This window comes from Rattus norvegicus, chromosome 8 (assembly GCF_036323735.1).
Source record: "Rattus norvegicus strain BN/NHsdMcwi chromosome 8, GRCr8, whole genome shotgun sequence".
NCBI classification, from domain to species: domain Eukaryota; kingdom Metazoa; phylum Chordata; class Mammalia; order Rodentia; family Muridae; genus Rattus; species Rattus norvegicus.
The window spans coordinates 54,132,799-54,160,517 of NC_086026.1; the positions used below are offsets into that span (position 1 = coordinate 54,132,799).

The 27,719-nt window shown below is 43.9% G+C and overlaps 1 protein-coding gene across 2 annotated transcripts in view; it reads right to left on the reverse strand.

Moving 5' to 3' along the window:
- Ube4a (ubiquitination factor E4A) overlaps positions 1 to 27,719 on the reverse strand; it is a 42,123-nt gene continuing 14,404 nt past the window's right edge. The window contains exons 5-21 of one of the 2 annotated variants that reach the window (XM_006242938.5): positions 27,361 to 27,473; positions 26,202 to 26,354; positions 25,258 to 25,417; positions 24,532 to 24,734; positions 23,875 to 24,066; positions 21,781 to 22,114; positions 20,398 to 20,518; positions 18,015 to 18,319; positions 16,662 to 16,794; positions 15,466 to 15,653; positions 12,691 to 12,791; positions 12,475 to 12,588; positions 10,033 to 10,207; positions 8,791 to 8,971; positions 7,751 to 7,898; positions 6,099 to 6,256; positions 1 to 2,787 (exon numbers count right to left, since the gene is read on the reverse strand). In XM_006242938.5, coding sequence (XP_006243000.1) covers positions 2,661 to 2,787; positions 6,099 to 6,256; positions 7,751 to 7,898; positions 8,791 to 8,971; positions 10,033 to 10,207; positions 12,475 to 12,588; positions 12,691 to 12,791; positions 15,466 to 15,653; positions 16,662 to 16,794; positions 18,015 to 18,319; positions 20,398 to 20,518; positions 21,781 to 22,114; positions 23,875 to 24,066; positions 24,532 to 24,734; positions 25,258 to 25,417; positions 26,202 to 26,354; positions 27,361 to 27,473 — 2,906 coding nt within the window. In that variant the 3' untranslated portion in view covers positions 1 to 2,660. 2 annotated transcript variants of the gene reach the window in all.

Consider the following 27,719-nt stretch of genomic DNA (forward strand, 5'->3'; position numbering starts at 1 on the left):
TGGTAAGTCAGCTGCTCATTTATTAAATACAAGTTTTGAGCAAACTCCCCCCAGGCAAGTCTGACAAAAAGTAACCTTCCTGGAATGTTTCAAATACAGTTGTCGATCGAGTTGATTTCAGTCCAACCTTTTTGCTGTTTTGTTCTTCCTTTTCTGCTCTAGGTTCTTCCCCATTTAGCAGTTAGAACATGTGCACTATTTCCTCACATGCCAATGATGTGGCATCAGTCTGGCTTGTCATGGTACCCAGTGGGCTTTGCCCAATGGCTGCTTAGCAACCAGAACCAAATAAAGTAATGAAGCTTTTGTAGAGTGGAGTGCTGAGCAGCAACTGGCACCTTCGCCTGTTCTGTTAGGCTACTTCTCAAGCGGCCCTCCATTTTCACACACCCACAGAAAGCTATATTAAACAAACAACTGCTTGAACTCTAAATGATTTTCCAAGTTTAGTATTAGCCTCTTGGTGAGTTATGAGCTGACTGAAGTCTTCACTTTCCTTTTGTCCTCCAGCAAAGTCATCACGTAAAACTTGGCATGTCAGGAAGTCTTAACAGATTTACAGCTGCGGCCGAGTTCCAGACAAGACACCCTTTGACCTTTGCAAATGCACATATGTGTCTTACTGTACCAGGTTGGGAGTCCTTAGAGTTTCTTTTTCTGGATTTCTTTAAATTAGTTCACAGAAAGAAGGCACAGAGGACACTTGGTTTCCTCACCAACAGTGGCCTTAAGCTACACACTTGCTTTTGTCATTAAAGGTATTCAGCAGCCTCAGTGGTGTCACAGCCATTCATAGAAAAGTATCAGAAGAGCTTAAAAAACAAAACAAAACACAAACTTGCCAAAGAGGCTTACAGTCTGAAGGTTCAGTTCAGTTCAGAATACAGACAGAGACAAGAGACAGCTCAGAGCTCATCCGCCAGAAAGCTGCTGGGAACAGCTGTCTTCTGGAGGGTCTGTACCTATTTTCCTCCAGTTTTCACTTGTAAAACTGGGCTTTCCCTCATTTTCAAATAAGAGTGTAAAAGCATCCTCCCACATTAGCTTTGGAAAAGTTAAGAGCAGCGGGTAGAAGCTTATTTCATATGCAGTTCATTGCCAGAGAGGGAAAGGAGAATACTACAGACAGGAAATGAAGTTCACCTGAAGAAAAGAAATCCTGTCAATATATACCTAAAGGCCCAGGGGCACACTGAATCAGCCTTAACCTTTTGGCATTTACAGATATGCCTGAGGCATCCCTGTTTACAACAGGTAACATTCTTTAATAGCCAGAGTGAGGTGCTCTCTCTAATCACAAGTTTTCCAGTTGATAACAAGAAAAAAACACACAAAGGACTGCTTATTGCAACTGTGTTGGAACTGAAACACTGCTTTTGTATGTTCTTTTGGAACAGTAATGTTCTGTAAAAGAAGTCACAGCCACATTTTCTTGTCCTTTACACCTCTGGGCTGAGATTGATACTGATATAAAAACATCCCACAAAGGACTGAGCCCCTTATAGCAAAACAGTTGGAGAAGTGGGGCAGAACCACTTTTAACTACCCAGAGATAAGTAGATTTTTAAAACGGCTTGGGGGCAAGATTTTGCTTCAATCTCTATTAATTGATAAACTAAGGCTAGGTGAGAAGCAGCTCTTAGAAGCCAGGTCACAGCCCAAACACTAGCTATATACATCGTATAGTCTTCGGGTTTTACCTGACTAGAACAAGTAAGTGAGAAAACACTGCCACACACTATATAAATCTTACTCGGGAAGACATGATATAATGTGGCACTCAATTAAATGAGACCAATAAAAAAAAGGACACAGTATCTGTGTGTTTAACACATACATATACTGCATTAAGTGTCCTAAAATGACATTTTCATATAGATACAATATTTATTGCCTATTTTACCCAGGCCTAGTCCTTGGAGCACAAAAGAGAAAAGGGCCCCACGGCTTATTTATCCTCTTACTGGAAGTTCCACATATCACTGTCACTCACTGAAAGATCATACAGCTACTTGAATGTCTGTGATGGTATCATTAAGTGACAAGATAATACAAACGTATAAGATTACCTCATCCATCAGCCAGAAAATCTATACACACACTAAGGTATTTGCATTTATCTGGAAAGCAACTCTGCAGTATTACAGAGCTATAGTAAGGCCAGGTGCTTGAGCCCAGACCCTATGGGTAGTAAATACCCAGGACAGTAGGGGCTTGGATGCCATCAGCTGGCACTGAAGGACTGACATCATAGACTTAAAAGCAGTGCTCACTAAAAAAATGTCTGAACCGTCCTTAGGAAGGGAAAGAATAAAATGGCAGGACATTTTTGCTGTTGGACTTAATATAATTTAGGGTAGAAAAGGAAGTAAGAAGTGTAGGAAAACGGAGGCTGAAAATTAGTGATGATTTATAAAGATGCTGTGAGGAGAATTTCCTGTGAGCCAGGGAAACAACAAGGTCTTAAAAATCGTAATTATCATAATTTGCACAAGAACAATTTTCTAATTTAAACAACAAAGAATGAAATACCGCCCCCCCCCCCAAAAAAAACCCAACAAAACCGAACAAAGAAAAGGGAGAGGATCAGAGGCAGAAAGAGAGAAAGCACAAGCAACGGTCTACGCCCGGCCACGCTCCCGGGGCAGAGTTCACAGTATTTATTCAAGCTGCTCCTTTTGTTGCTTCCTCTCTGCAAGCCACCGTTGAATTTTTTCTTTCAGTTCTGTGTTTGGCCGGATCTGGTCCATGGTAAGGGGACTACGATTAAAAGGATCTGTTTGGTCACTAGGACAAGAGGAGAATGAAAAGTGAGTTACTTCTGAAAGTTCTAAGACCCTAAGACAGAGTAGAGCGTCTGAGCATCCCATTTGCCCTGTGGCTCAAGACATGGTGCATTGTAACTTCGACTCTGGGGTGAGAAAGAAGGAAATGAACAGGATGTGATGTGAGAGTCTTCTTCACTCACCCTGTCTCTACCTCATAATAAACCTTATTCAACTGCATTCAGATTTTTGTTTTGTTTTTGTTGTATTTTTCTTTCAGTGTTCACACAATGTTTCTCCGGGTAGCCTTGGCTGGCCTTGAACTCTGAGATCCACCTGCCTTCACCTCCCAACTGCTGGGATTAAAGGTGTGTGCCACCACCTTCCCAGTGCCATTCAGATATTGATCCTAGTGGTTTTGGGGTGGGAGAGATAGGCCAGAAGTAAGAGTATTGAATGCTCTTCTTGATAACCTGGATTCAATTTCTAGTACCTAAATGGAGTTTCATACCCATCTCTAACTCTAGTTACAGGGGGGGCAATGTCTTTTTCTAACCTCTGTGAGCATTAGGCTCACATGGTACACCTACACACATACAGACAAAACACTCATATCCATAAGATAAATCTTAAACATTTTTTTAAATGCTATCTTTGTCATCAACCTTTAGATTTCTCTAAATCAGAAATCCTAGACACTTGTGTTATCATAACTCACCATCTGTAGGGGTTTCCTTCTTTTGAAATGGGGTTTTGTTATGCTTCAAATTGGCTTCAAATTCCTAGACACCAATAACCTCCCTGTGTAAATCTTCCATGTGGTTGGCACTGCAGATGAATGTCACCAAAAGGTTCACTGCTTGTAATTTTAGTGACAGATTACTAGGCCACTATAAACTGTTAAGAGATAAGGCCTTGTAATTGACTTTTGATTAAATTAGCTGATTGCTATGCAAGTAAATGCTGATGATGGTTCAGTGCTGAGAGAACTGATCAATAGCACAGTGCTGGCTCAGCATGTACAAGGTCCTGGGTTTGATTCCAAGCTCTACAAAAAAACAAAGCTGGGACCAGCAATACAGCCCTGTGTGTAATGATGTTTGCTGCCAAGGCTGAAGATCTGAATTTGATCCCCAGGACCCACGAGGTTGGAAAACTAACTCCTATAAGTTGCTTTACATCCACACTTGCAAGTGCCACACTCACATGCACATTTGCTCACTTGTGAGTGTGTGTGTGTGTGTGTGTGTGTGTGTGTGTGTGTTACAGCAAAACCAACAAAGAAAGACCAAGACTGGCTGTGATATAGCTTAGGTGGCAGAGTGTAGGGGAATTTTAATCTAGCAACAGGGCTCTGGCAAGGGATCTCATCCAAAGCCCTTCTAGGTCTGTGTGATCTGGCTGGAAAACAGACGCTCCTTTAATCCCAGGAGACTGAGGCATGCAGATCTCTGAGTCAGTCGGCTGGGAGTCAGTGCAGTGCAGCAGAGGCAGTTGGAGCTGGAGAATAAGAATGAGCCAGAGTATTAGAGCATATTGCCAGAGTTAGTGTGAGGCCAAGCAGATCTAGTCAGTGAGAAGCTGAGAGAAGCCAGATTGAATCAGTCAGCTTGGAGAGGACTTTGGGCCAGGACAGCTGAGTTGAACCAGCCAGCCAGAGTTCAGAAAGAGCTAGAAAAAGTGAGTTATCTTTTTTTCTTTCCTGCAGTGAGCCTCTGAGATGACAATTTCCTCAGGCAAATAAAAGATTATAGTAGAGTGCTTGTCTAGCACGCACATAGCCCTAAGTTGGATCCCCAGTACCACATAAACCAGGCATGGTGGTGCATGTCTGTGATTTCAGCACTTAGGAGGGGGAGACAGGATGATTAAATGCTGAGTCCTCCTCAGCTACACAGCAAGTTCAAGCCTGGGCTACATGATACCCTGATTCCAAACAGATCATGATATACTTTAAAGACTGACTGACAGGATTGAGAGCACCAGGCTTCTCATAGACATCACAGAACAGCATCGTATAGTGAAAGTGTAAGAATACCAAAGGAAACAGAAAATACATTTTTAAATATTAAAAAATCCTTAAATTTCAATCAACTTATGTATATTTTAAATAGGCACCATGGTCTTAATACTCCTTTATATCTTTTTTTTAAAGAGAAGTAAGGGGGCGAGTCAAGCAGTGGTGTCACCTGCTATAGTCTAGCACTTGCTTGGTAAGCAGGAGGATCATGAGTTCAAGGTCATTCCAGCTACAGAGTGAATTTGAGGACAGCCTGGGCTGCATGACCTCCTGTCTTTAAGAAAGGGGGAGAGGCTAGGTTGGGTGCGGTGGTGTTTACCCGTGGTCCTAAGTCATCAGGACGTTGGAAGTACTGATGAAGTAGGAAGACTGCTGAGTTTACGAGCCTGAGCCAGCCTGTGTAACACAGCATGACCCTGCCTCAAGAATAAAAAGTAACAAAGCTGGGGACCGCAAAGTTGGGTCAGCAGTTGGGAGGACATGCTGCTCTTGTAGAGGACCTAGGTTTGGTTCCCAACACCCACATGGTGACACAACCATCCATAGCTCCAACTGCAGGGGATCCCACATCTTCTGGCATACATACATGTACCCAAATACTCAAACACATTAAAAAACAATCAACTGACTGTAGGGGGCTGCAGTAAAAAACTCCAGTTACCAGCGTCCCTTCCTCAAGCTGCAGACTACTCTTCCAAAAGTGAAGGTAAGGGTTGCTTGGTCACTGAGGAGCTTCCACTAATCTTTGCCTTCCTGTCTTTTCTCTGGACATCTGCAGGGTGACTGTCCAAACAGCACGCAGCTTGGTGAGTTTATGTTACACAAACTACCATACCCAAATACAAATACAGTAACTGAAGGGAGTGTAAAATCTGAGCTAATTCCTCCTCCCCCAGCTCAAGCCCATTTTTGATATTTTTACAATTAAAATAATTTCAGGTCAGAGCATCATATTTCAGGTTGAGATATTTTATAATGTGGGTACAATTTCTTTTGTTTTTTGAGATAGGGTCTTACTATGTAGCTCTGGCTATCTATAACTTGCTATGTAGATGACAAGAGTTTCAAAGTTATGGCAATCCTCCTGCCTCTGTCTTCCAAGTGCAATTCCAGGCTCCTGTCACCATGCCTAGCTAAGATTACTTAAGGAAGAAGTAAGAGCTATTCCTTTTAAAGTCATAAACAGGTGATAGCAAAATGCTACACCAATGAGTCTGCTGTATGGGAACCCACTGTGCAGAGTGCTTCGGGGAGAGCAAACATATGAAACTAACACGGCTGCGCTCCTGAGGCAGCTCTGTGGGCGGGCATACCTGAGTAAATGCCTGGCGATGGTGGATCTGTCCACAGTGACTCTGGAAGACGGAAGCACCACAGGGTCAGACATCAGTGTGCTCATGATGGGGTCCAGGAACTCATCGCAGGCATCTGCATATGTCTCCTCCTCTTGTTGTTGGAGGTCTGCAAGAGACTGAGGAGACCACAGCTGGTTTCTAAAGTGAGCTCACAGTGCAGCCCTCAGACTGCTTAGTAACTGCTGCACCTTAATTGTGGTCCTCAGTAACCCTCCGTCCGCAGTGACGCAGACAGAGCTCAGCTGCTGGGAATCATAGCTGACGGGGATGTTTTTAAACATTCTCGTGTGAATGCTGGCATTTGCAAGAGGAGTGGGTGGGAGGGCTGGAGTTGAATAATCACTAAGCCACTCACACAGTCTGTGCTTAAAAGCAGTTCCTGGTATAAGCAGGTTCAGAGATTTTAAAGTGCTCTGACATCTGACGCTGGTAAATACTTCCTTGTGGCTTTCTTTGGCAAAGCCCAGATCAATGAAAAAGGAAATTCAGCTTCGTGGTAGTGACATACAGTGTTAACCAGCACTTGGGAGTCAGAGGCAGGCCGATCTCGGAGGTCAAGGCCATCCTGTTCTACAGACTGAGTTCCAAGACAGCCAGTGCTACACAGAGAATCCTGTAAGAGGAAACTCACTGTAAAGAAGGTGTCAGCCTTTTTTTGCTTTGGTGTGATTCTTTTTGGAGCTGGTTTCTGTGTGTAGCCCTGGCAGTCCTGGAACTCAAGAGATCTTCCTGCCTCTGTCTCCCAAGGGCTGGGATTAAAAACACGCATCACTACTACCCAGAGGGGAAGGTTTTCTTTTAGACATCGGAGCCATGTGTTTTCCCTCTCCTCCACTCCTAATGGAGCTCTGCCATTGTCCAACTGGGGGATAAGCTGAGCACAACGGAGCATTTTAATCGCTAAATGCATCTCAGTATAAACCAACCATCAGAAGAAATATAGGGGACAGAGCAAAGCCATAGAACCAGGCTCTGCAAACTACACACCCTTGCCCAGTTTTTACTTATTTTGAGTTAGGAACTTGTTGTGTTGCCTAAGCTATCCTTGAACTTGGACTCCTCTTGCCTCAGCTGGGTGAGTGCCAGGCTATGGCCATGTACCACCAAGCCTTGCCCTTCCTCCTGCATTTTATTCCAAAAAGTTCTTTTGCATTAACACTAGGTTTTCAAATCTTTCTTAACACTGGGACAGAAAAGTTAGTCTAAAGAAAGACTTCACAAATGCACATTCTTTTCACCTGATAGAAACATCTTTAATTTCTGCTCTTATTCTTCTGGGACAGGAAAACATTTAGTAAGATGGCTGCTCCAGGGGGCTGGGGATTTAGCTCAGTGGTAGAGTGCTTGCCTAGCAAGTGCAAGGCCCTGGGTTCCGTCCCCAGCTCCGAAAAAAAAAAAAGAAAGAAAAAAAAAAGAAAAAAAGAAGAAGAAGAAGAAAGATGGCTGCTCCAGTCATTGACTGACTAGGAGGAAGTGTCTGTTTCTACTGCCTCTAGGCATTAGAAAGGTGCCCCTTTTCTCCTGGAAACAGGGCAGAAGCAGCCGAGTTGAAATGGCAGTCTGGAGTTTCTTACTGACTATCTGAGGAAACAAGCTGTCCTCTTCCTCACCTTGATTCTCTCTGCCAAGTTACTGAAAGCCACGATCATATTCCCGGGCTTATTGATTTTCTTCAGGACTCGGACTGTCTGTGCAAAGAGAGTAGGGGAATAGGAACGTCCGTCCTTGGGCACAGTGGCACAGAAATTCTCCTCATCTCTGAAAGGTCAGCATTAGAAAGAAACAGCATTAGAGCACAGGTCAGTGTGGAGAGAGCAGATGGGCTATAGACAATCATCCCAGCACTTCCAAGCCACCAGAGCTCTACTGAACTAGAAAGGCATTTTATCTTGTGTGTATGTGTATCTCTCTGTGTGTGGTATGTATGTATATATGCATGCATAAGGATATCTATGTATGAGGGTGTCTTCCTCAGTTACACGCCAGACTGGTTTTGAGACGTGGTCTCTCACTGATCTAGAACTCACCAGTTTTGTTAGGGTGAATGACCAGTACACTCCAGGAGTCTTTCTGGATTTTGCTGTCCCAGTACTGGGTTACAGTGCATGCTCCTACGTGCAGCTCTTTCGGTAGGTCCTAGGGATCTAAACTCAGACCCTCCTGTCTGTGTGCCAAGCTTTTACTGACTGAGCCATTTCCCTGGCTTGACATCCAACTTTCTTTCTTCATCTTATGTTGGTTTTTTGTTTGTTTGTGTTTTGAGACAGGGTTTCTCTGTGTAGCTCTGGCTATCCTGGAGCTGATTCTGTAGATCTGGCTAGCATTAAACTCAGAGGTCCACATTCCTTTGGACTCCCAAGTACTGGGATTACAGGCATACACCACCACATTCATTTTCTGTACTATAAAGTATTCCATAGCCATAAAAATATTTTCACCAACAGTAGTATAACCAAAAAATGTTTATCTTTGTACAGATCAAGGCAGAATAGACCAGTTAAAATCTCCCATTTCAAACTATAAAGGTGTCCTTGTCTATCAGCTAGAGATGAGCCTGCCTCCCCCACTATTTTCACACAATAGCTCACCAGCCACTCTGCTATCAAAATATTAGCATCCCCAAGGCTTGCTCAACGCCAATCTCAAATACCCAAGATTTAAGTAGATAGTGCAGATGTCTGATACAAGCTGCTGAGGTTTGAAATCAAATTCGCTGAAGTCCTTGACTTTGAGAGCACCCATCTTGGGGCCAACCAGGTGCTGCAGGAAGTAGTTGAGCATGGAGATGATGCGCTCGGCCAGGAACGGGTGCACGAACAGTGACTTGATCTCTGGAGAAAAGCCAAAGTCTTAAAACTCAACACAGCCATAATTTTCTCCTTACATTTAAATTTATTCAAGACCTTTGAGGATTTTTAATTTCATAATACGTTTTCAGTGAAAAAAATATAGACAAACAAAAATCAAAAACAAACAAAAGGAAAGAAAAGCTACTACCCAGACATGAACACTGTTAAAATATTTAAAACTACATTTTTGTGTGCACCTGCATGTGTTACAGCAAGTGTGTGTGGGTCAGAGGACAACTCGTGGGAGCTGGTGCTCCCAGGGATCAAACCCAGGTTGTCAGACTTGGTGGCACAGGCCTTTACCCATGGCTCCCACATCTGACCTATATTTGAGACTTCATTTTCATTCCCTTATCCTTTCTCTTCTACTTTCTATCTCTTTTTTTTTCCTGTTCCACTTCAATGACAGTGTTCCTTGAATTTACTTTTTTAACCCTTTCACTAAATATTTAAAGTTTTAAAGTCACATTTTTAATATTTAAAATGTCTTCTCTGGGGGGCTGGGGATTTAGCTCAGTGGTAGAGCGCTTACCTAGGAAGCGCAAGGCCCTGGGTTCGGTCCCCAGCTCCGAAAAAAAGAACCAAAAAAAAAAAAAAAAAAGATAAAAATGTCTTCTCTGTCATTTGTGGCTTTTGTTCTTGGTTTGTGGCCACCTTATCTTCTCTGATTTCTTTGAACTGATAAAGTTTTTAAAAGAGCTTTTAAAAGTTGATTTCTGCATTTCTCATTAGATGGTTTCCTTTCACTCCTGCTCTCTGGCTGCTCTATCACACACACGTGCACACATACACACTTATGTTTTTATAACTATGTAAATGCCGATGACCTGTAACTTGTGAGCTTCCGGCCTCAGCCTCCGGAGTGCCGGGATTACAGGTGTGTGCCACCAGGCAGGCTTTCATACAGGTGAGGGACGCACTCTATTGCCTGAGCTGCACCCCGTCCTAGATTCTAAACTCTTAATTTTGAGCTGGGCTGATCCCTCAGTAAAACAGACCTTGATTTCTCCATTTTTGGGGACAGCATACTTTCATGTTCTTACCTGATGTCAGGAAGGAAAGGGTCCCAATTGTTTCATTGGACATGATGTTATGGAAACGTGCCAGCTGCCCAAACATCTGCAGACCTGCCTCTTTCTCTCGGCGGGCTTCTGGCGTCAGGCTCTCCCATTCTCCTCGGTCTTTCTCAATCTGCTGAATCTTTATCTTGCTCAAATACTATAGAAACCAGATAAGAGAAATGCAACTGAAGGGCCATGACATTTAATAGGGCTTAATTAAAATCCAGTCATCTGGGTTTGGAAAGGATGCTCAATGGTTACAGGCTCTTGCTGCTCTCGTGGAGAGGATCGGGGTTTAATTCTCAGCACCAGCACTGTGGCTCACAACCACCTGTTAACTTCAGTTCTGAGGGATCTGCTATCCTCTTCTGGCCTCTATAGGCATTATATGCATGTACATAATTCAAACAAAACAATACACATAAAAAAAAAATCCAGAGCTTACCTAGGAAGCGCAAGGCCCTGGGTTCGGTCCCCAGCTCCGAAAAAAAGAACCAAAAAAAAAAAAAAAATCCAGAGCTGGAGAAGTGGCTCAGAGATTAAGAGCACTTGTTCTTGCACCATGTGACCACCTGTAACTCTAGCTCTAAGAAACAGAATTCTTTTCTTCTCCCAAGCACCTGCATGCATGTAGTGTCAATACAGATATGGAAACAAAACACTTATACACATTGATCTTAAAAAACAAACAACAAAAACCAAGCCCAGTCAGCAAAGCTGGGAAGTTTAGAGGCCAGGTGAAGCCTTTGTCACTGTACGGCTAAAGCCTAAGAACTTCGGGAGGAGCAACAAAGTAGTTCATGGGTTAAGGTGCTTGTAATCAAAGCTCATGAACTGCATTTGGTACCCAGAGCCCTCATGGTAAAAGGAGAAAACAGACTCCTATAAACTGTCCTCTGACCTCCACCTGCACACTGTAGAAAGTGGACACACACAATATAAAACTACATTTTAAGGGACTTTTGGAAAGGAAAAAATAGTGTCTTCATACAGATTTGTCTCAGCTTGTGTAAACAGCTAGATACTGCCCAGAGCCAGGAGCATAGCCAGAGATGGAAAGGAAGATCAGTGGAGCAGCGTATGGAAGCCAGGCTAAACCACAAGGATGACACGAAAATGGAGTCCTTCCTAAAACATATACATACAACACAAAAGGTTCAAAACTACCTAAAACATACACATACAACACAAAAGCCTCAAAACTAAAGTTCTACAAATAGACCCTATATCCAGAGGGAATCATCACTACTTAAAACCCTCCCTTCTCCTCATCCTTCCTGTTACAGAAAATGATGAGTTAACCTAGCTTAAGAGAATGCCATCTGCTTCACGCCCTGAATCATATTGTTCTTACTTAACAGAGATGGTTATAGCAGGAACTGTTCTCATTTCCTCAGAGAGCCTGGGTTAAGTTTCAGAGTGCAGGCTTATGAAAAGAGTGGGAGGCAGACTCCTTTCTCAAAGCAAGCACAAGTTACTTAGTGGTTATCAACTAGAGCTCCTGACTGTCCTGTAGGCTACCTTCAAACTAACCCACGCCATCTTCCTGAGGGTCACTGCCTAATCACTCTGATCTCCTGCCCTGCTGCAGGCCCAATGCAGAGCACACAGCTAAGCCAGGACCAAAAACCTCTGTAACCTGGAGCTGAAACAATCCTTCCTTCTTTAGGTGGTTTTTCTCAGGTACTCTGTTGTAAGTAAGTCTCACAGTCACTGACCAAAATTATGATCCTATGATTTTTTTTCCTGTATTGTTGGCCTGTTGGTATAGCTTATTTTGTCTTTATCACACTTAAAAAATATTTATGTGTATGTATGTGCACAACATGTCTGCAAGAGGTCAGAAGATGGTGTTAGAATTGGAGTTACAGGTGTTTGTGAGCTGTCATTTAGGTGCTGGGCACTGAACTGAGGTCCTCTGCAAAAGTCATAAGTACTCTTAATCTCTCAGTTGTTTCTCCAGCCCCCAAGACCATCTTTTAAACTCTCATCCAAAGAACCACCCAAGTCCAAAATGACCTTTGATCTAGTGAAATGCTAAACCTAGAAAGCTGTATAGAAAGTGTTGGGCACACTATTATAAAGCACATACACCAGTGTGCAAGAATGTTCTAGAGCAAGGATTACTCTATTATAATTAGCAGGTCAAAGCGATATACTTTTTGCCAGTTGTAGTGGTTTATGTCTGCAACCCTAAAACTCTAGGAGGCTAAGGTGAAGTGATTCCTATGAGTTTGAGGTCAGCTTGAGATAAAGACTGAGAGAGAACTTATCTAAATGCACACCAACCAAAAAACCCAGAACAAAACATAACAAACACTTCTCCACTACCACCCCACTACCACCAAGGTTGATGAGCTGAAGCCCTTCTCACTGAGATCACTGTAGACAGTATAGGAACACACACAATATTTACTTTTTTACCTGTATGGCTTCATCCAAAAGGAAGATAGCATCATTCATTAATAGGTTAAGAAATCGGAGGAACAGTGGGGGATTCATAGCTTCTAAATTCTTAGAGGCATAGTCAGCCAAATCCTGTAAGTCCCAGCCCAAGAAGAAGATATTTTAGTGCCAAATCACGTACCAATGGTTCTGAGGCTGACCTGAAGCAAATAGTATCATGAAAACCTCTCTTACCTTAATGCTCTCCCGATAGCTATCTGTCCCCCACATGTATCTTAGGATGGGATACATAGGGCGGCGGTAATTAAACTTCTGTTCAAATTGGTGGGGGTCCCCTAAAGTAAGGCAAGAGTGAGAAATCAGCGAGGGTGGTCTAACAGAGAATGAACAGGACATATGTGTATGCATTTTCTTTACTCTGAATGTCAAGGCTGCTGCCAAAATCTTCCCTAGGGGTTCCTCCAGCCCACACTCCTTGGGATGCTGGGGGTAAAACCTAGGCTGTAGCTACAATTCCTACACGTGACATGTCCACAAGACCAGCCGACATTCCCACAGGCAGCACCAACGAGATTCAATGGATGTGGGCAAAAGCAGGGGCAGATGTGAATGGGGGAAGGGAAAGGGAACATGTTGGGAGTTTCCAGAGGAAGTAGGAAGGGGGAGTTGGGAGTGGATATGATCAAACATTCTTTACATGCATGAAATTGTTAAAGAATAAAGATATTCTATTACAACATATGCATAACACACAAAATGTAAGTCTTGTATATGTTGGGTAAGTATACTATGACTGGGGTTCAACATCCCCAGCCTTTGCTAGGAATCCCCATCCACCCCCACAGCAAGACAAGGTTTCTCTGTGGATCCTCGGGTCGCCTGGAACTCATGTAGGTCAGGCTGGTCTCAAACTCAGAGAAGTGTTCCGGAGTGCTGTGATTAAAGGTGTGAGGCAGCATGCCCAGCTTTCTCTAGCAATTTCTAAAGCCTAGAATTAGGCCAAGTGTTTCGTTTGTTTGCTTGACAAATAAGAGGGAAACAGATCTAAAGGGCAGCTTACTTAGTAAGGAGTCAGTACAAAGTTGTTTAAAAAAAGAAAAAAGTGAGGCCTTCGAGATAGCCACTATGGCAGTCAAAGTCACGTACAAAATGGGACACTAAGTGATCTCCACATTCTTTATAGACAATATCCCAGTCATGGGGCTAATTGGCACTTGATTATTCCAAAAAATCATGCCAAGAGCTAAAAATCTTATACGGTGTTTGAAGTACAAGTAAGACCTCTCCAACCTCGAAGGGTGAAGCTAGACAGATAGATATAGTGGCTAGACTAGATGCCTAGGTTTCCTTGTTCTATTTAGTACAAATGTCCTCGCCCCACCCCCCACTTCTCACACTGACTTTTTCCTTTCATTTATTCATTTATAACCCTCTTGCTATATAACCCAAAGTATTTTCTTTTTCCTTTTGTTTCCTTTCCTCTTCATTTCTTTCCTTCCTTCCTTCTTTCCTTCCTTCCTTCCTTCCCTCCCTCCCTCCTTCCCTTCCTCCCTCCTGACCTCCCTCCCTCCTTCCTTTTGGTGTTTTGTTTTGAGAAAGGGTCTCTCTATGTAACCCTGGCTATGCTGGAACTTGCTATATAGACTAGGCTGTCACAGAGCTTCACCTACATCTGCCTCCTGAGTGTTGGGATTAGAGTCAGGTGTCACACTTGGCTCTAGGATGGCTTCCAATTAAGCCATTCTGTCTCTATCTCCCAGGTGTTAAGATTGCACCTCTCTGCTGGGCTGAGAGCCGTTTCCAATCTTTACTTTCATATTAATGGAATGCATTCCATTACAATTCTCTGGCTGTACGGCCACACAGTGAGATCACCACGGTGACTGCTGGGCAGCTCCTCAGGGAAGGTTCACACATACTGTGATGGTGAATCATCATTCTGACTCATTCTTTATGTGAGAAATCAAGACCCAGAGGTAAGTAAGAGACAAAGGCAGAAAACAAATGTGGACAGTTAGCTAATAAAATGCTAAATGCCTTTTTTAATGGTAATTGTACATGTTACCAAATGGCAGAAATCCACTTTAAGAAGACTCTTATGTAACTGCTTAGCATGTCTTGACTACTAGTTCAGACAAAGCTCTGCTTAATTGAAACTCAGGTGATGAGAACTGGAGAGAGATAATGCTGTCTACTGGTACTCTTTTAAGTGTGTGTGTGTGTGTGTGTGTGTGTGTGTGTGTGTGTGTGTGTGTGTATGTGTTTATACATATTTGCATGTGTGTCCATGTGTGTAGGTTTGTACATGTACAAGTGGAGGCTGAATGTCTACAAGTGCCTTCCTCAACTTCTCTCCTTTTTGCTCTTTGTTTGTTTGAGACAGGGTTTCTCTGTGTAGCCCTGGCTGCCCCTGGAACTCACTCGATAGCTCCATAATCCCTGTCCTATGAGTCTCATCAATGCCTGCTGGCCTCGAACTCACAAGGATCCCCTTCCCTGCCTTTGCTTCCACTACCTTGCTTCCACTTTGTTTTTTTTTTTTTTTTTGAGACAGAGTCTCTCATTAAATCAGAACTCAACGATTTGTCCATACTGGATGACCATCAAGCCCCAGGCATCTTCTTGTCTCTGCCTCCTTAGGACTAAATTAGGGGTAGGCATTGCTGTGCTCAACGTTTAAAAACCTGGATTTTAGGGCTCAGTCTCAGGTCCTCATGCTTGCCTTGCTTGTTGTTTGTTGTTTTGTGAGACAAAGCTGGTTGTAACACTTTTAGGTGTATGATATATACAAAACAATTAAAACATTTTTAGCATCTATTTTCTTGCATATAAAATGAGAACACTGTAGATAAACTCTTCAGATAGACAAGTTAACAACACAGTAAAAATAAAGCACCCAGCATAAGCCTGGCACACAGTGAGTGCTCAAGTGATGCTGGTTGACACTCTGTGATCAAGCTGTCAAACTCTTAGTTCTCAGCTCTAGAGCTGGCCATGTGACTTCTTTACCTGTAAATTCGATGTCCACAAAAACCTTGATCAAGGCTTCAGAAAGTTGGGGAGCGTATGGAAAGTTGCAGAACACACGTTTTCGGTGGAACACACTGGACACCAAGGGGCTTGGGGTCTGGTCCAGGTGAGGCATCACTGCTTCTAACACCTCTGCTAGTTTGGCCCTCAGGTGGGGATTCTTCATTCTGCAGAGGGCAGAGAGCACAATGAGCAGGAAACATAACTCCCTGATCACCTCTATTCTACACAGGGGCAGTATGGACTGTATCACTATTAAATATGGAAAAGCCACACCTGTTTCAAGTGTGTCAGTACATAGTCCTGGCTTGCCTGAACTCCCTATGTAGACCAGGCTGGCCTTGAACCTGCAGCAATCTTCCTGCCTCTGCCCCCTGAGTGCTGGGATTATAATGTACACTATCATGCCTTCCCACTTAGCTCTCTAGAGCACAGTTCACCATGTATGAGGGAGCACTTGGAATGCTTAGGACATTCACTTTTCTTCTCTATAACAATGCATTATTTACTATTACTATTTACTATTTTCTCAGACAGGCTCATTTTGAATAGACTTGCCTTCCAAGCTTTCTGAGTGCAGATAATTAGGTTATAATTATCCGACAGCTCCATAATCCCTGTCCTATGAGTCTCATCAATGCCTGCTGGCTTATGGCCAACTTCCTTTAGGTCTGCTCAGCTCAGTAAATCGGGCTTCTATATATTTCTCATTGATATGTCTTGAGACATTGTGGACGTCTTTTTATTTTGCAGCAAATATGCCCTTTTGTGCATAAAAATAGTTCCCTTTGGCCCACACACATAACACCCTCCCTTCTCTCCCCCAAAAAAAACCCAGTGAAGCAATTCTAAAACCACAGTATACAGTAAAACCACCAGACTAGATGTAACATCAAGCCAGGCTGGTTTACTGCTTATTCAACTCAAACAGCAGGAACAAGCTTTGGTTGAAATAATTAGTAAAAGAGTTTAGCATCTGTCTGCCGCTGGTCCAGCTTCTCGTATTCTGGTTAACTATTTTAACCAGGGACAAGCACTGGAATCCTATTAGTGCCTTACATGCAGGTTCAAATTCTCGGTGGGCAAAGTCCTCTGCGTACTAAACCTCACCACAGCAGGCAGAATGTTTTGTGCCTCTAACCAGTGACTGGGGCAAGCGTCCAGCACATCCTCACCTTTCTATGCTTCCAGTGAAAATGGTGATAAAATGAAGGACATGCTCCAGGGAATCTGCTGACGTCTCCAAAATGTCCTCAGCAAAGCGCCGGAGAAAAATGAGGAAATCACCTAGGTTATCTGCAAAAAATTCTGAAAAAGATTCACTGGAATGAGCCAAACATTTGTTCACTGGTCCCAAACAACATCCCAGTGCCTTCTTCACATAAATTAATAAAGGTTTAAAAAAGCCCAAGTCTTTTATGTACCAGGGGTGGGGATAAGGTAGTAGCCATAGGATCGCTTACCTGTATATAAAGCTTTGTTCTTATCCAAGTAAATGCGTGAACAGCAATGACACAAAGAACTATAAACACTGCCACTCTGTGCCCCCAAGGGTTGGCCACAGTTTAAGCCACCCTTTAGGTGTGGCTAGTTATACTAGGTGACTGCAGTGAGGAGCTCCAGGATGGTCCTCTAACCACTCTCCCCTTTGGCATCAGATCTCTGCAAGGTCCCTTTCTGCATTCCTCTAGACTAGGAGATCCCCTGCTGTATGCAGCAAAGGACATCATCACTGTGTAGACTAGGACATACCAGATGTATGCAGCAGAGTACATATTTTCAAGGTTAGTTAAGAAAGTTTGCAGCTTTCATTTTGGTCACCTGTGCTGCCACATAGTGAATGGCACGAAGAGATGTGTGAGGCTTTTGGCGAGCAGCTGAGGCCTGATAACAACCAGCCCTTGTTGAGTCCTTAGAGTCCTATGGTTCTGACTGACAGCTTGGCCATAGCTTCACTAGTACTCTGAGCTAGAATCACATAGCCAAGGGCTTCTGGACTTCTGATGCAAAGGATTGTGTGAGATAACGTTTGCTGTTTTAAGCTGCTATATTTGTAACTTGTTATATAGCAATTCGAGACCAGCACAGTCTTCAAGAACATTTAATCTGATTAGTGACCAACATCTACTGACCCCTCACTGACAAACATATATATACAATCTCCCTTCTGAATTAGTAAGAGGGGATTTTTTTTTTCTAAAAAAAACCTCAGGGGGAGCTAGACAGACAGTTGAATACTTTGAAAGACAAGCAATATTAATGAGAAACTAAGAGTTGTGAAAGCCCTGGCTGCAGTTCATCTTTTGCAGGCTGTTTTCTGACACTCCCAGCATTGGAGACACAAAGCTGAGAAGCAACTGCTGGGGCCCCCCATGCTTGGCCAGGAGATACTTGTAAGTTTGTGTAGTTTCTCTAAAAACAATGGAGTGATAACTAAGGAAGGGTGTTTTGAGGATTAAGCTTCCAAGGTGACCCACTTAAATGTAGGTGGCTATTAATAGGATGTTCCCAAGGGACAGGCTGCTTACCTGGCACATAAGCCAAAGAGCTGTAGCCATCTGGCAGGGGAAAACTTAGCTCTATTGGCTGAGAGCCCTCATTGCCTATGGCCAGTTGAACCAGCAGAACAGCCATGGACACCTGCAAATTCAGGCAGTTCTGCAGCATCTGGGGTTCAGTCATTGCAGTCTTGGTAGAGAGATAGATGGTCATCAGGCGCTCGAACTGCTCACGGAGATTGTCAGCAGCAGGGCTAGAACTCTGCTGAGCATCTCGCCAGGCAACCTGCAGCCGATGCAGATTTTGGTTGATTTTTACCATCTGATCATGCAACCTGCCCCCAAGAAAGCAGAAGAGACTGGGTCAGGGAGGCCCAACGTGGGGGCAGTGTAGACTAGACCATACCAAAAAGCAAATCCTTGTTTGTTTCTTCTAGTGTTCTACCGCTGTAGAAAGTTGTGGGGTCAATGACACAGAGGCATTCACAAACGTTAGTGACTAGACAGAAGCAAGGTGTACTGATCTCAGAAACTGTTACCACAAATGTGTACCACAAATCCGGAGCTAATTATGAGAGTGAGCAGTTTCTACCACGAGCTGGATGCAGAGGGCGTGGTTATTACAGAAAGCAGCCATTTTAATGAGGCAGCGTATGAGCAGCCCAGAACAAGCTTTAGAGCACACAGGCGGATCGGAGGATGATCTCTGCAGTGAGGAAACTAAGCAGGTGAAAAGGCTCGGTTTTAACAGTCACACCTAAAGTAGCCACCAACAGGTACATAACCTAGGAGCAGCTAGCAGCACTCTAGAGAATATGATGACTATTCTTCCCAAAAGCTCACTTGAATATTGAAGGAAAGACCTGGGACTAAAAGCCACTGATAACTGGTTCTACATGTACAATCATAAATCACTCCTTTGGTTCTTGTGGCCAGCTACCAGGGTGACTGACTGGGAAACTAGATGCCAGGCATCTCTAGGTCTGAATTTAGATTGCTGAGCGGATCAAACACATGCTGAACTTCTGTTACCACACTTAAAATGTCAACGACAGGTCAGAAACACTGTCTAATGAAGACATATTTTTACTAGCTCTCCCCAACCCCTCGCCACCAGTTACTTTTCTGTCAGAGGAGTTAAAAAAAAATACAAAAAAACAAAACAAAACAAAACAAAAAACCTTACATTAAGTATCCTGAGAAGCCACTAAAAAAAAAAATCAGTATTTCAGGCCAGGTGTGTGATACACACATTTAATCTCAGCGCTTAAGAGGCAGAGGCAGAGGCAGGTAGAACTGAGGCCAGTCTGGTCTACAGAGTGAGTTCCAGGATAGCCAAGACTACACAGAAAAATCCTATCTCAAAAAAATAAGGGGTTGGGGATTTAGCTCAGTGGTAGAGCGTTGCCTAGCGAGCGCAAGGCCCTGGGTTCGGTCCCCAGCTCTGGAAAATAAATAAATAAATAAATAAATAAGCAAGCAAACAATCAGTATTCCTGGGTCTGGGGAGATGGCTTAATTGAGAAACCGCTCGTCTGTCTGTGCAAGCAGGGGACAGGCGTCTAGTTCCTCAGCACCCATGTCAAAGATGAGTGCGCTGCTGTGCTGCTGTGCTCCTCATGGGGACATAGAAACAGGATCCCTGGAGTCCTGTTGAATCAGCGACTTTCAGGTTCAGTGAAAGATCCTTCCTCAAAAGACATGGTGGGGGGCATCGGAGAAAGCCACCTGACACTGATCTCTGGCTTCTACATCACACATGAGCATGTGTGCCCTGTTCCTGTCAATTAAAAATAAATAAATATGCACTTTCTACAGATGGGACGTGTGAGTGAGCTGTCATTTCTTCCTTATGCTGGAAATCATTCTCAGCTAAACAAGGGGAGAAACTGTGGAGTGACATGTGGCTGGTTTGCTAGAAATGGACGCTTCTGGAACGTCTACACAAGCTCTCAGCGTTCCTTTCCTTAGACCCCTTCCTCTCAGGTCCACAGTTCCTCTGTGCTCAGACTGGTCTGTCTGGAATCCCTTATCACCATTCTCTCAACTTCCCTAAGTTTTGTCTCTGGTCTTTGGGCATCAGAAGTAATAAGAATTCAAGGGTAGAGAAAGAAATGTAAAATGAAAGTAATCAAATTTTCCTAGATAATAACAAAAAGGTAAGGATTGAAAAGTTGAACGAATGTGGAGAAAAATATTAGCACAATGTAAATTTTAAAGAGAGAGAGAAAACAAAACAAAATGAAACTGTAAGCGCAATCTGTATAAAGTTGACTCACATAAATTTAAACCAGTGCATGTGACTTTCCCTGTACCATCCTGACAGGGCTCTTGAGACTCACTGCCCACCTTTGAGCTGTCAACACAACTAACTGGGCCAACAGTTCTTTTCCAACAACATCAAAGGACTTACCTGTGAAATCCTAAGTACAAGGTATACTCGGTCAGGGCCAGGTTCTCGGTCACCAGATTGTAGCTCTGGGGGAACACTGGCTCCTGCACAGCTGGGATCAGACAGGTCTCCTTGTCTAAACCTGGAAGGATCGAAAGGAATGGTGACACACAGCTCTCCAGACACCGGTCTTGGGCTTCCCTCTCCCTCAGCCTCCACATTCCTACAATGGTATTCCTCACAACACATCTCCAACCACTTTGTCTAAAAACACTTTCTGGCCTCCAGCTATCTACAGAAACAGCTAAATCTCTTTCACTGAACCAATGAAATCAGCAAAAGACTAAAATGAGTACTGATACTGTATAGTTTCCAAGGGGTAGGCAATGGGCCATTTCCATCCATCCATCCATCCATCCATCCATCCATCCATCCATCCATCCATCCATCCGTTTGAGGCAAGGTCTCTCTGTGTAGCCTTGGCTTTCCTGGAACTTGCTCTGTATACCAGCCTGCCCTTGAACTCACAAAGATCCACCTGCCTCTGTCTCCTGTCTGCTGGGATTAAAGGCATGGGCCATTACCACTTGGCCATTTCTACTTATTCTATGCTTTTCAGTGTTTAAGTTATTTTTGTGCAGATATTAGTTTAATTCCTAAGAGGCTAAAATTTAATCCCCCCAAAACCTAGAAGGAAATAGATCAAAACCGACGAGAGAATCATTCTGAGCAATAGATCAGGGCCAATTCCTTTCTCTTCTCCATATTTAAGTTTTCTCTAATCTGGTGCCAGCTTTCTCCCTTTCCACCCTGCACTCTTCACCCCTCCCACCCCCTTGCTCTAACCATGTAGAACTCACTATTCTTCAATACATTTTTTCCATAGATTTTTTTTCCAGACAGCCTCAAACTCACAGATCACCTGCCTCTGCCTCTGCCTCTCTGCCTCTGCCGTGCTTGCTGCTGCTTCCCAGGCTGTCACCTCTACATCCGTCACTGTCTGATACTCCTGCTCCTTTGCCAGGTAAACTCTGATTTGTCTGTTAAGACATGAGGACGCCAGCTTCTGCAGAGCTGACCATTCACCCCTTCTGGTGCTGTTTCCACTGTTACCCTTCCTGTCTGCCCTCTTCTGGAACCTCTGAGTTCATGGATAGCAGCTGTATGTGACTGCATTTTATAAAAGATGAGGGAATGAATATTCAAGGTTGCCAGAATCAGACAGAAGGTCTCATTGAGGCCTATTGTTTAAAAGGTAACAGGTGCTGTTTTTCAAAAATCCATGTTGAAATTGTTTAACTTGTTTTCATCTGTTTGAATGGGGGTACTTTCTCAAAGGCCAAGGGAGCCAATGCCTCAGAGGTAAGAGACGCTCTGCTTTGAAGAGCCCAGTTCCCCGCCTACCTCTCATATGTACACTTTTAATTTTTCGTTCTTCATCATTCAAGTCCTTGAGGACACAGTATGTGGGGTTAAAGGTGAGGAGCCGAGAGGATCTGGGTTTGCAGAATGGCTGGCACAGCTTCAGGAGAGCAGCACCCAGATTCAGAAAGAAGGCATCCGAGGCATACATTTGGAAGAAGATTTCGGGCATCTGATTGGCCCAGATCTTGGTGCGGCCTGCATTTGCATGCAAACAGTTTCCAAGCCAGAACAAGATACCATGCTTGGTTTCTGGAGAGAGCTGGAGCAGATTCTTCAGCATCTGGTAGATCTTTTCATGGAACTGAGCCATGAACTGTTTAGCCAGAAAACACAACCACAGAACATTCCAATTTCACAATCCTGGTATTTTCTTTTCTGACTCCTAAGCCCCAGCAAATACAAGTGTTTAAACGCTAATCTTAACCTTTCCCTTTACTCCTTTTGTACTCCTTTTCCCTGTCTCTGATTGGATACTTAGGAGACTTTTTCTGGTCAGCTGCCAAACTGCGCAGAATTGAGTAGCTTCCCAGTAGGGATTTCTATTGGTACATGCGGTGATAAATCCTTGGGATCTGTTTTCAAATGGTTTTCCTAGCATTACTCAACTCTACCACTGTAGTGTGACACCAAGCCATAAACAAAACAGACATGGCTTCAGTTAATGTGTGTTTTTAATTTTTACATTACATTTATGTATTTAGTGTGTGAGCATGACATGCTAGACGTAAGTATGAGCATGTACAGGAGCAGTGTGTCTCTACTGTGTGGGCCCTGGGGAACAGACTTGAGTCTTCAGATTGGATGACAAGATCTTTACTCACTGAGCCATTTCGTTGGTCCCAGTAAATCTTTCTTTACAAGAAACAAACACCACGGGCAGTTGGCTTGGCCACTGGTGTAGTCTGCTCAGCACCTGCTTGACAGCACTGTGATGACTGAACAGTTTTGGCCTTCTAATGCCGTGCCCTCAGACTTCTGCTAAATTCTGTTAAGAGGCCTACGCATAAAGAGGAGGAGGACAGGGAAGATTTACAGGATGGTGTTTAGTCTAAAGGTTTATGCTCTGAGTGACAGTCTCTTAGTGAGAAGGGCAAGGACTGAAGAAGGGGTGTGCAGAGCTGTCACACGGGGCAGTTCTCACTACTGCCAAAGTTCATCTCTCCTTTTAGTAAAGGACCTGAAGATGGTCATTTTTTTTTTTGTTTCCAAACTTAGCTTTAATTCTGATTATATGCTGAGCCTTGACCCTCATTCAAGGATAAGCCTTGACTCTGGTCACAGGGTGAACCCTGATTCCAGTGTGAGCTCTGTCCCTACTTCTTTTTTATTTTATTTTTTTCCGAGACAGTGTCTTTCTACATGTCATGGAGCTCACAATGTAGACCCAGCCTGCCTCTGCCTCTGCCTCTGCCTCTGACTGCTGAGATCACAGGTGTGTGCCAACGGTCATTTCTTTGCTGCCTTCCCTTTTTTTGTTTTTTGAGACAGGGTTTCTCTGTGTAGCTCTGGCTGACCTCGGACTCAGAGATCTGCCTGCCTCTGCCCCCCAAGTGCTGGGATTAAAGGTGTGTGCTACCACCACCTTGCCCCTTCCTTTATTTTTTTATAGTACAGGTTAGCCTAGTATTGGCTATGTAGTTCAGGATGACCCTCAACTCCTGATCCCCTGACTCTTCCTTTTTTTTTTTTTTTTTAAAGGTTTATTTATTTCAAGTATGTGAATACACTGTAGCTGTCTTCAGACACACCAGAAGAGGGCATCAGATCTCATTACAGATGGTTGTGAGCCACCACGTGGTTGCTGGGAATTGAACTCAGGACCTCTGGAAGAGCAGTCAGTGTTCTTAAGCACTGAGAGCCATCTCTCCAGCCCCGACTCTTATTTCCTCAGTGCTAGGATTACAAGCATGTGCTACCCCATCCCCTCAGTAAGGAGGCAATTTTGTTATGTTAATATGACAAAACCCAACCAGACCACTTAGCTTTCCTCAACAGGCTGAAGCAGCCTTATCCCTACATGGTTCCTTGGTCATCTCAAATCAGGGACGGTGACACCCTGGGAAGCAGTTCCACCTGATGGATGTTGGCCTCCTGTACTTTGATCTCCTGAGGACTGGAACGGGATGGATTCAGGAAGAAGCCATGATTCTCTACCACACCCGGAGTCTTTAACAAGCACGAGATATTCAGAATGACTCCCAGCAAGGTCTTCTGATACATCTGCCCATTGCTAGGGTCCTTGGGCTGAATGTACTCTAAAAAAACCTGTAGGAGGACAAATCCTATTTACTCAGCTGTATGATGACGTAAAGGGATGAGATGCAGGGTCGCAAAGAATTCAGTCTTTTACAGCTCCCACCCTTTTACAGAAAACTTTTAAACATTTCCTTATGTATCCATTCACTCATCCAATGTGTGTGAGTATAGTACAGAGGTCAGAGGACAGCCTGTATGTATGCTTGGTTCTCTTCCTCCACCACATGGGTTCTGGGGATCAAATTAGCTCTGCAGACTTCATGGCAAATGTCTTTTTCCACTGAACCATCTCACTCAACTTTGCTGTGTAGCTGAGGATAGCACTAATCCTCCTGCCTCCACTTCCCAAATGCTAGAACTTGAGGCATGTGATTCCACATTCGGCCTTCGATAGTCAATATTCTCGTGCCCTCAGGACAGGAAGCATCAAGTATTGAGATGTCAGCACCAGGAGCATACGATGCTGAGACCTACCTTGGCCATATCCTTCTGCCTGGTGAAATAGAGAAGGATGTCCAGGTATGCGTACAGGAGGATCTGGCAGAGTTCCAGATCTTTTATTCGGCCAAGTAAAATATCAAACACTGGAATCATGACTTCAGGAAATGTTCGAACCTCCTCATCCAATAGCAAGGCTTCAATGACCTCTTCTAAAAACTCAGTCACATCTTCAAAATCTAACAGAAGACAGATGAGAAAGGAAGGAGGCTGTGACAATTATTGTATGTTTACACAGGTTCCTGCTTTCTGTCTGTCTCTGCTGTGGTGTAGCAATTGAACTGAAGACCTGTGAATGCAAGGCAACTGTTCCACTACTATTTGACCAATGAACTAGATACCCACTTCCCCACATTGGCTCTTTATGACTTATTGACTTTTATTTGATGTGGATGAGTGTTTTGCGTGCACGCAGTGCCTTCAGGGCCAGAAGAGTGCAGTGGGTCCCCTAGAACTGAAATTACATGCAGTTGTGAGCCTCCATGTGCGTGATGAGAACTGAACCGGGGTCCTCTGGAAGGGAAGCTAAAAGTGCTCTTTTCCACTGAGCCCTCTATGGTATGTTTGATAATTCTGCTAGTATTCAGGCTTGAAGATCAAGGCATAAGCTTCCTTCCTTAACTTCTGTCAGAATCACAATGACTGAGACTCTCTAACACCTCTCTAAATTCAGATATTCAAAGACCTTGCTTCTGTACTCACGGGCTCCCTGAATAGCTTCCAACATCAAGTCTACCAGTTGCTCATGGATGTTTTGGTCAACATAGATCTCTGGGGTGAGGAGAACTGTTCGCGTGTTGGACACAGTGAGGTTTCTGCACTGCACTGCAAAGGGGAGTAGGTTTTCTGGAACTTTGGTAATCTGCAACGAAGAGAGAAGAGCATACAGCTTTTATAACATGGGGCAAGGGTAGGTACAGTAAACAGGACAGAAAACATCATATCCCCAAACAGTATTGGTTTCTTTTCTTTTGGTTTTTTGAGGCATGGTCTGTCTGTGTAGCCCTGGCTGACCTGGAACTCATTTTGTACATCAGGCTGGCCTTAAACTCAAGAGATTCACCTGCCTCTCTGCCTCCTGAGTGCTGGGATTAAAGGTGTGTGCGACCACCACTTGGTAGTATTGGTTCTTGGGAACTAAAAATTCCTGACAGATTTGTAGTTTGGCTTTAGGCCGACATGCCAAAATTCTAATCCTGAAGATAAGTTTAGCCCAATTAAGTCTCTCCACATCATTGGAAATGTTAGAAGATTTGGATTTTGTTTGGTTCCTGTTTTATTTTGGTCTCACTACATAGTGTAGGCTAGCCTGGAGCTCACTGTGTAAATATGTAGACCAGGCTAGCTCTGAACTTGTAGCAATCCTGTTTGTGCCTCATGAGTGCTACCACACCCGACTGATCTGATATTTAGCTTTCTTTTTTGTTGTTGTTGTTGTTTTTCTTTTTTAAAGGTGTGCTTTCTAGAGAGGTTTGCATAGAGAACAGGAGACACTGGTTAGCTGGAAAGAAAGATGGACCCCACGCCACAAAAAGGAGACAAGGATTTATGGCCCTATAGTGCCAGATATACCAAAAAATACACATTATGTCAGGAAAGACCCTGAGCCTCTCTCTTACATGCTAACACAGGGCTCATTCATTTACCTCTTCCTTGGCTCTTTGGAAGCAGGAGTAAAGGTAACAGAAGATGTGCCGCTCTCCTGCATCGCGATCAGCAGAGAGGTTTAAAGTTGCAGAGGAAGTCATGCTGATCAAGTGGTTTCCTGGATCTTGAAGCAGTAACCGAGCAAAGATGGCCTATTAAGAAAATAAAATGCTGAACTGTTGCGAGGTAGAACACTATGATAGAAGAAGTTTGATACATGCTTTGGCAAGAATCAGATGTAGTCAGAACGGTGGGCGAGTCTTATTACCTCAGGAATGTTAGAAACTAGTTATATACATAGTAACCGTAAATTCAGGCCCCAGTGTCTGTGACAGTCACGGCAGAGCGGGCACCAAATGGCTATGTGCTCAACGTGTTGAAAGCATGAGTGACAAACCTACACGTAAAATCCACGCTTCCTGTGACTGCTGCGTGTCAGACACTTTAAGTGTGAAAGTGAAATGCCAAGTGACCTCTTTCCTCTCCATCTTTTAAAATCTTTATTATTTTTAACTAATCATACAGTCTGATTATTGTGGGCTCTGATATCCTAGGAAACAGTTGTACTTGATGGATGTTGTCTTATCTTCTGAGGACTGGAATGAGGCCAGAGGACATGGGTGTCCTGCTCTGTCACTGCCTCCTGCCCTAGAACTCTGATTAACCCGGGAGCTCACTATTTCCCACCCAGCAAGTCCCCTGAGACACTCTGCTCCCTCCTCCCGCTCCTTTCTAGCACTGAAAGCGTTGTCCCACATGGCGCCATTAGCTTCAGTGGGTGCTGGCCATCCAAACTTGGGCACCATCTTCCCAGACCAGTTCTGGGCTTTTGAAAGTATGTAAAAAAGAGGTGGGCCTTGTCTCAGGAACTTAAGACTCTTAACAGGAGTGATAAGACAGGGTCATTAAAAATCTTCAAAAGACAGCGACAGTTTGCATAATAAATGTACATGACAGGAGGGAATGACAACTCTTTTCTGGCAACTCTGATGACATCTTAACTGGTTCTTAAACATAGTGGATTTGGATGTGTGGCCAAGGTGGATAGAAGAGTTCAGAGGGGAATACCACACAATGGAAGAGGCGGAGGTAAGCAAAGCCTCGTCAGAATGAACAGACTCATGGCTGCTCTGCGGAGGGCACGTAATCAGGAGGTACCTGCTCCACGTTGCTCATATCCAGCCAGTCTTGATCTTCCAGCTCCACTGCCATTTCTTCCAAGTACACGCACCGACTGGGGATGCCGTTCCCACTTTTCAAGTTTGGATCACCTGTGAAAGTTTTCATCTGACAGGTTAAGGACAATGTTCCTGTCCTCATGACACTGGTTTTATGGTCCCTCCTGCCCCTGCCGCCTCCCTAGTGCTGGAGACTAAAGGCATATACTGTTTGCTCAGCTTCCAATAGCTGATCTTGATAGCAAGTCTTTTGAATTCAGAAATAACCACAGTGATCTTGATACACAAAGCAGTTACAGAGCAGGCACTGTGTGGATTCTCAGTATGACACGCAGGGAA